This window comes from Cydia pomonella, chromosome 27, assembly GCF_033807575.1.
Source record: "Cydia pomonella isolate Wapato2018A chromosome 27, ilCydPomo1, whole genome shotgun sequence".
In the NCBI taxonomy this organism is placed as follows: domain Eukaryota; kingdom Metazoa; phylum Arthropoda; class Insecta; order Lepidoptera; family Tortricidae; genus Cydia; species Cydia pomonella.
This window is the reverse complement of record NC_084729.1, coordinates 10,364,369-10,372,841: the sequence shown is the minus strand read 5'-3', so window position 1 is coordinate 10,372,841 and position 8,473 is coordinate 10,364,369. Positions and strand designations below refer to the sequence as shown.

Below are 8,473 nucleotides of genomic sequence, written 5' to 3'. Positions count from 1 at the left end.
AAAGAAAGTCCTGTTTCGCTTTTCAATAAGCTCTTTTCTTAGGCATTTACATACGGAGCAAAATTATTAGCATGGGGTTATTAATGCACATGTTAAAGAATACAATACGTACTATACGTAGGTATACTAAAAAATTGTTCAAAAAGTAATTTATTATTACTTTACTGCTTTTCTTATGTCAGTAACCTGTGCTTATTATGGAATAGTTATTTACGATACAAGTGCAGAAAATAAGAAATTCGCAACGTGTGGTGATAAATTAAAATACGACCGAAGGGAGTGTTTTAAATCGACACGAGTTGCGAATTACCTATTCGCACGTGTATCGTATGGCTCTTTAAAGTTTCGACATATGCACAGAAAGTGCTCATTCCCGCGCGCGTGCTCTACTATCTACTACTCTATGTGCAATTATCAAAGAATTTACATTTTCGTAAAATAAACAAACTACTAAATCTACCATTTTATTCTACTGGCAATAAACAAAACAAAATAGCACGTGTCTATGCCTAAACGTCAATATCACTGTCAGGATTTATTCTTTCCTTGAAACGGAGTTTCGTGACGTGATTGTTTTCGTTAGTTACCGTTTTTTATCAGTTAATAAGTGAAATTCAATTGAAAAAAGTATTCGGACGTCGAATTTTTGACTTATTCTTCCGTCTAAAGTAAGTAGTTACCGCAACTAAAGGTTAATTTTAGAGATATTCTGTAAGAAAGCGACATGCGCGTTGCATGAGGTCATCAGCCTTATGAACTCCTTTTTGGGTATTTTTGGTAAATACATCTTAAATCACATTGTTTCTTATGGAAGGAGTGTAAGGTTCTTAGACTATAAATAATAGTTACTGATAGCGAATATTAAATATGAAACTGATGATTATCAACATTCTCCTTTCATGTCTTAAGACTTTCAATGTATATATCCCACGCAACTGAGTATTAAAGACTTCCGGTCAGACTAGTCCCAGAAATGGCCCCCTTTTGGTATAATTTACCACTTTTATTTTGCGAAAAATATCACTTAAATAAATTTCTAAATGTGTAGTATATTTTTCCGTTGTTGCTTAGTTTATGTGATACACCAGTGTCCTTTCAACATTTTGGTGAAATAATGATAATCTTCTTAACAGCTCAGCAAAGATGGAGCAAGTGCTATACAACGTGGCGCAGACCGTGGAAAAACAGCTGGACAGCGAGCTGGAGAGGTGTGCTATTTCAATGAAAAAACTTTTTAACCTTTAATTTGGGAATGCACAAGCGAAGGCTGATATTGGGTTGTAGTGTGTGCGTCTGTGTTTGTTGATGTCTTTAGCAGTCAAAGACATCAACTGACACTTTAAACCCTTAACCCTTTGAAAGCTTTAACCCCTCGTATGCGGACTGTCAAATTTGATCATTGAAAAAGTGACCTTAACATTTAAGACAATAGATTTCAATTCCCACGCACGGATCACTCAAAGGTCCCGAGCGCAAGGGAGCTACAGCTAGCTACAGCTACTTTGACAGCATCAGTCATAACACCTATAGTTTTCCTTGGTGCTGTGGGCACGACTCGACTCGTAACAACCCCTTTAGGTGTTCTTGGTGTTCAAAAGATTACGAAGTACAAATTTGGCATGCTGAAATTTAATAAATAATAATAATAAAGACGTTTATTCAAAAAGTTTAAACATAGGTACATAATAAAAGTACACAATAATGCTTACAAACTAATTGAAAGGGAAAGTGGCTCAGCTAATGTCTGCGCCAAAAGGCCTCGGGGCACAGCAGCCCTAAAGACTTCCAGCAACGGACACTGTTATTCTGCCACCGCCGTATTTGTACATCTAGCTAAGGACAGCAGAAACATTAACACTATTACATTTAGGACAGGATAGCAAAACTGAACAATATGCGTGAATACAAAAAAAAATACTATTGTATAAAATATCAAAATATATGCATCACTATTCTCTTTAAGAGTTGCCAGTACAGAGCCGCCTTACTATTTGCCGTGTACTAAATTATGTTAAATAAAGAATACATTAAATAAAATAACAGTACAGAGCCTCTGCCATTCAAATGTAGTTACCTAGTGACAGTCTCATTTTAAAACAACATGCCAAAATAACATGAAATTTGGCATGAACATTGAAGTAACATATATCTATGCCTGTAATTAGTTTTCGTTGCTAGAAATTGTAATACTAAGAAAAAGAATGAATAGAAGATTTACATACAAAATTTATAATTGCTATATTGCATTTGGGTTGCGATCATTCCATTTGGCTTGCGATGTAATTAGTTTTGGTTGCTAGACAACGAAAACTAATTACATGCATAGATACAATTAAATGCAAAACTGTCTCAATACTAGCATCTTAGTAAAATGTGGAGAATGATGTCAATCAAGGGGAGGGGCACAAGATTAATACAGAAAGTACTCCTTGAAATTTCCTATAAGTTGGCCTAACATATGATGTACTTGGCAATGGTATTTACTGTTATTTTGTAATTTAGAATCTAAAAGTACAAAAAAACACTTTTTAATTTTACCCAATATTTTTATTTCCTCCTATGGAAACTCCAAATAGCGCACCATACATATAAGAAATTCTGCCTCTATAGTATTCTATCTATAGGGTTAAAGTTTTTGGAATAGAAAAAATTATAAATAATTTTACGTTTCAAAATTAAAGGTCATCACCTCATCACTTGCATCTGGCACTCATCTTTACCAAAAGGCTTAGCACAGGAATCAGCGTGCGCGACAGTATCTCCCGCGCGAGATAAACTACACATCCCACTTTAATACTTTTTTTACTATGCTGGTGGTAAAGAAGCATAAGGTCCACCTGATGCTAAGCAGACCCCGTAGCCTATATACGCGTAGCTCCAGAGGTGTTACATGCGCGTTACACACCCTAACACTCTGCACCCTCGTTGAGATCTGGCAACCTTACTCACAGGCAGGAACACACCACTATGAGTTCCTACTGTTATTTGGCTGTGATTTTCTGTAAGGTGGAGGTACTTCCCCAGTTGGGCTCTGCTCTAGATCTGGAATGATATCCTCTGTGTTGTGCCCTACCACACAAAGCGAGATGACATTCACAGATGACGTGCCCATACCTCTCTTTCGGACATACCCGGAGAGAAATATAGTTAGAAAAAGAAGGGTAGTCTATCTCGCGCGCAGAACCTGCTGATATTGAAACATTAATTGTGTGTTTGTGTGCAGGCTAGATGCGCTGGACAACAGTGACCTGGAGGCCATCAGACAGCAGCGCCTCACCGAGATGAAGCAGAGAGCCCAGAAGAAACAGGAGTGGCTCGCCAATGTAATACTTTTTTTACATACTCTGTTTTTGTATGATATAGGAGGCAAACGAGCAGACGGATCACCTGATGGTCAGCGATTACCGTCGCCCACGGACCCGCAACACCAGAAGGGTTGTAAGTGAGTTGCTGGCCTTTAAGATGATAGTACGCTCTTCTCTTGGAAGGTTTCGTGTCGGTTCGGAAATACCGCGGTCTGTTGGTTCAGTGGCACAACTCTGACATAAGACAGCGCCATTTTTCTCGGTCCTACCCTTCTCGCCAATTGATGCCTCTCAGATCGCGAAGACCCGCTCACCGTGTCGCCCCAGATACCTGGGGCGGTTCAAGTGTGCTTTTTTCATATTCCGATCGTAAGAAGTTTTCCTTAACAAGGAAACATTTTCTTTGCTCTTGAAAATGAAAAATGAAAACTTTATTGGTAACAATTGTTACAGGTCGGTATTACATATAGGTGTGTTACCTTATTAATTATTAAAATTATCAGTATATGAATCATTAACAATGAGAATATAATCAATATAATATAAATGTCAAGCTGTTATGCATTAAATTATTAAATCACAAGTGGAATGTCAAAAAACTCGCTATAATCATAAAACATCTTTCCAAGTAGCCACTTTTTTAGTTTAGATCTGAATCCTTCAGTGGAAGTTGCATTTCTAATACAATCGGGTAATCGATTGTAGACTGAAGGACCGAGGCAATAGACCGACTTTGCCGACTTCGCTAAAGTGTGGCGTTCTGCTACCAGCCGGTCTCCGTACTTATTACTACGCAGTGGATATCTCGAGTTCGTACCCCTGCGCTTGAAATGGTCTCGATTGGTGTAAGTGAACACCGCTACTTGCTGTATAAGGATACAGGGTAGGGGTAGAATTTGGAACTCAAGAAATAGCTCCCGGGCTGGAGCGTCGTTTGGTTTGCCTGCCATCCCGCGGAGTGCTCGCTTTTGCATTGAGAAAACGCGATACCAGTCCGCAGCTCGGGCCCAGAGCTCCACACCGTACGTCAACACGGAGTGGACCGTCGCGAAGTAGCATTCTCGCACCGCGGCCCTCCCGGCGGTGCGCGCCAGTCGGCGCAGTGCGAAACAGGCGCGGCCAAGTCGATTACACACCTCGTCTATGTGCCGCTCCCATGTAAGCGCACTGTCGAGGTGGAACCCGAGCAAGCGTGTGCAGGATGTGTGCTGTATAGGGGCATCGTTCGCACACACTTGCAGGCTCTCGCTGCGATGGCCGTTGAGTTTTACTGTCATAAAACAGGTCTTATTTTTGTTAAGTGCCAGGCCATTGACCTTGAACTACTCGTTTAGCTGCCTGACAACGTTATTTAGGGCCGTTTCGAGCTGGTTCTTCATGGGCGTACTTACTACCGCTGTGACGTCGTCGGCGTACATGTAGATATCAGCGCCGGTAATTGCAGCCGGTAAGTCGTTGAGTAATATGCTAAAGAGGGTGTTTGAAAGGCAGGATCCTTGGGGTACCCCCATTAGGTTGTGGCGCTCCGAGGATGTCACGCTGCCGCGATCCCCAACGACAACTTGTGCCCTCTCGCTCATAAACGAGAGCAACAGTTTTAGAGCTGGGCCTCGAACACCATAGTGGTCGAGTTTGTCTGCTACGAGCGCGTGGTCGGCGGTGTCGAAGGCGCGTGAGAGGTCACAGCAGATGATGGCTACCTGGCGGCCTGCCTCGCGTGCGCGCAGTGCACAATGGATCACCTCCCGCACGAGATCGGTTGTGGACCGGCCCTGGCGGTACGCGTATTGGCTGTCAGACAGGACGTTCCTTGAGCAATGATTCATTTATTGTATTATACCTCTGCGACAAACTCGTCGAGTGGCATGGGAAGTAGCGAGGAATTACGCGTGTGGGCAGAGAGGGCAACATCGCGGTAGCGCGAGAGACAGAGAGACAAACTACAATAGTATTTTATACAATCGTAATATACTCGTAATACAGAGCTTTTCAATCGAGTACAAGTTTAGACAACGAGTGTTTAGACAACGAAGCTTGCTGAGTTTCCTAAGTAATGCACGAGATTGAAAAGCTTGATTATATCAATATTGTATACAATACCTTTTCTACGAGTCATCTAAAATAATATTTTTTTGGGTGTTGTGTTAAATATAGTCTGAATGAACAGGGCCACGGCGAATACACAGAGCTGGACGGCGAGAAAGAGTTCTTCAGCGTGTGTAACAAGTCCGAGAACGTCGTGTGTCACTTCTACAAGTCGGACTCGCCGCGCTGTCGCATCGTCGACATGCATCTCAAGATATTGGCGAAGAAGCATGTCGAGACGCGGTTTGTTAAGCTGGACGCTGAGCGGGCTCCCTTCCTGGCTGGTGAGTCAATGTGTACCATGGTCCACTGGGTCGCATCGTCCACATGCATCTCAAGATATTGGCGAAGAAGCATGTCGAGACGTGGTTTGTCAAGCTGGACGCTGAGCCGGGCTCCCTTCCTTGCTGGTGAGCCACTGAGTACGCTACGATATGCTCCTCAAAATACTGGCTAAGAAAAATGTTGCAATGCTAGGTAAAAAAAAAAATTTTTTTTTTTTCATCACCACCTTTTTTTGCCGGCGAGAACTCACTTCCGAACTTACGTGCTAAAGCGACTGAAAGTCAAGAAAAATTAGCAAAATGCTCGTTTTTTAATTGTGAAATTTTCTTAGAATCAAGAATCTTGTTCTTAGCAATATTTCCATTTTACAAATTTAGCTAAGTTGTTGACACTTGACTAAGTGTGAGGCCTGAGTGGACGCTCGAGCTGGGCGTGCAGCGGCGCGGGGCGTGCGGCGTGCACGTTCAACAAATGGAAATGTATAGGAGCGGCCTCAATGCACGTGCACGCTGCCCGCGTCGCGTGTGAGCCCGACGCCACGCTGCACGCCCCGATAATTCGGCTTTTGTCTCGCTCCAGGCCGTCTGAAGATCCGCGTGATCCCCACCATCGCGCTGGTGAAGAGCAACAAGACCAAGGACTTCATCGTGGGGTTCACGGAGCTCGGCAACCGGGACGACTTCTCCACCGAGACCCTGGAGTGGAGGATAGCGAGGTGAGTCCCTCCCTCTCTGTGTTGGGCTCCAGACAACAAGACCACCATCGTGGGGTCCACGGAACTCGGCAACAGAGACTTCTACTGAGACCCTAGTGTGGAGGATAGCGAGGTACGTATAGTATGGCAAACCATTTTGTCAGTATAAAAGGGCTTGAAATTAGTTTTTGTTTTTATAGGAAATCGAACCTACGGGTCTACATTCTTTAAATATCTCCTTTTAACGGAGTCTAGTTTTTCAGATATTTTTTTTCCCATTACAGGATTCGTATGCCAGATAATTCATTTACCAAGTTCTCATTTTTCGGATATATTTTTCTCAAAACGTTTAGAAAGAAGTCTAGTAAAATCCATTAGGCTATGTTACATTTGTTACTTCTCTAAAAATTTGATCGTTTAAAAAAAAAAAAGGTTTTGGACGAATTATCATATAATTAACTAAAATGTAAAATAAAACGTGACGTGCCTTTGCGTTCATTTTGCGTCACAACCACAGATAATGTGTGTCGTTTGGTATTATATAGTCTGTCACAAACTTTGTCAATAGAAAAAAGCGCGAAATTCAAATTTTCTATGGGATGATATAACCCATTATTCCATTATATACCTTACCTATGTTTTTTTTGATGCAGTAACTTAACTAAATTTGTTCTAATTTAAATTAAAATAGGCAAATATGTAGTCAAGGACATTATTTTATAGTCATAACCCTTATATTGGCAATATTTTAATCACAAAATTGTGTGCATTGCAGATCAGCCCTGATTGAGTACTCCGGTGACCTGACCGTGCCCCCGGAGGAAGCCCGAGCGCAGCGAAAGCTTCACCTGCAGAGCAAGAAGACCGTCCGCGGGCGACAAGACTCGGACTCCGATGACGGCCTCAGCGACTGATGCTCTACACTACAATGGATATAGTTTTAAATTATATGTGACCCGGTTAAAAGGCTTTGGCAATTTTGTATGTGATGACACCTCACAACCATACATTCATATTGTATAAAATGGGCAAAGGTTTGACAGCTGCAGTAGGTGGCGCTGTAATGCTACCGTGGTAGAATTATCAAATGTTAACTTTTGACAACGAAAAGAAAAAAAGAAAATGGTGGTGATTTGATTCCTTAAATTTTATTGAAAAATAAATTGTATGGCAATTATATTCATCGTTTCGTCCCTTTCCATCATACCTATACATCGGAAAGGGACAAACGATTATTAGCGGCTTGTCAACTTTTAGTAGACGTTTATGAATAAGGGGGGTAAAAGTTTAAAATTAAATTAACGTTTATTTCAAGCTAGTGGCTCATAAAGTGTTAGTTATGTACAATAAAATTTAAAAAACGATGTTAGTAACAATACATATTTTAACTAAAATCACGATTGTTCTACGTCACTGGGTTTGTGCACACACCAGTGCACAATGTACGGACAGACAGTTCTGTCTGCAATCACAGCTACAAATCAAAGTGAATTTGAAATAGCGGTGGATTGTCAAAGTAAACTTTGTGGCCACAGTAAATTTACTGCCATCTTTTGACACATGATTAAAACTTTTAGAACGCCATTTGACTTTGATCCTTATTATTTCACTGATATGTGTTAAATTTGTTAAATATCAAAAAGTGGCGCCATCTTACCGGGCATCGGCTAAAGGTTGTGGCGCCATCACTCGAAACGTTGCTGCTATACCTTTGGCCTTTGATCTATTAGATGGCGCCACTTTTTGATATTTAACAAATTTCACACATATCAGTGAAAAAATACGGATTAAAGGCAAATGGCGTACTAAAAGTTTCAATCATGTTTCAAAAGATGGCAGTAAATTTACCGTGGTCACAAAGTTTACTTTGACAATCCACCTCTATTTCAAATTCTCTTTGGTTTGAATGACCCTTGATATGCGCAAGTCTGTTCCATTTAACAACATGCATTTAAAATAACACAAAAATACAATATATTAAAAATACCTTTCAACTCATTAGATTAAGTTTTGTGCCTTCAAATGTGAAGTTGGGAAGAATGTGTTTTTGTATAAAAACATCTTTCAAATTTATTTTTATTTAAATATATTCAATTTTTTTTTA

General features: G+C 40.9%; 1 protein-coding gene across 1 annotated transcript; it reads left to right on the top strand.

Annotated features, from left to right (window-relative positions):
• Nucleotides 1-514: 514 nt before the first annotated feature.
• LOC133532537 (thioredoxin domain-containing protein 9) lies at nucleotides 515-8,473 on the top strand. Its single transcript, XM_061871259.1, has 6 exons — nucleotides 515-668; nucleotides 1,134-1,208; nucleotides 3,224-3,323; nucleotides 5,473-5,674; nucleotides 6,255-6,390; nucleotides 7,145-8,473. Exons 2-6 carry the CDS (start codon nucleotides 1,144-1,146, stop codon nucleotides 7,281-7,283), a joined length of 642 nt encoding a protein of 213 aa, XP_061727243.1. The 5' UTR covers nucleotides 515-668; nucleotides 1,134-1,143; the 3' UTR covers nucleotides 7,284-8,473.

What these genes read in the sequence shown, in the direction of transcription:
- LOC133532537 (XM_061871259.1), top strand. Translation starts at nt 1,144, where the DNA reads ATGGAGCAAGTGCTATACAACGTGGCGCAGACCGTGGAAAAACAGCTG. An exon ending in CTGGACAGCGAGCTGGAGAG is followed by an intron (nt 1,209 to 3,223) that starts GTGTGCTATTTC and finishes GTTTGTGTGCAG; the next exon opens with GCTAGATGCGCTGGACAACA. An exon ending in GCGGGCTCCCTTCCTGGCTG is followed by an intron (nt 5,675 to 6,254) that starts GTGAGTCAATGT and finishes GTCTCGCTCCAG; the next exon opens with GCCGTCTGAAGATCCGCGTG.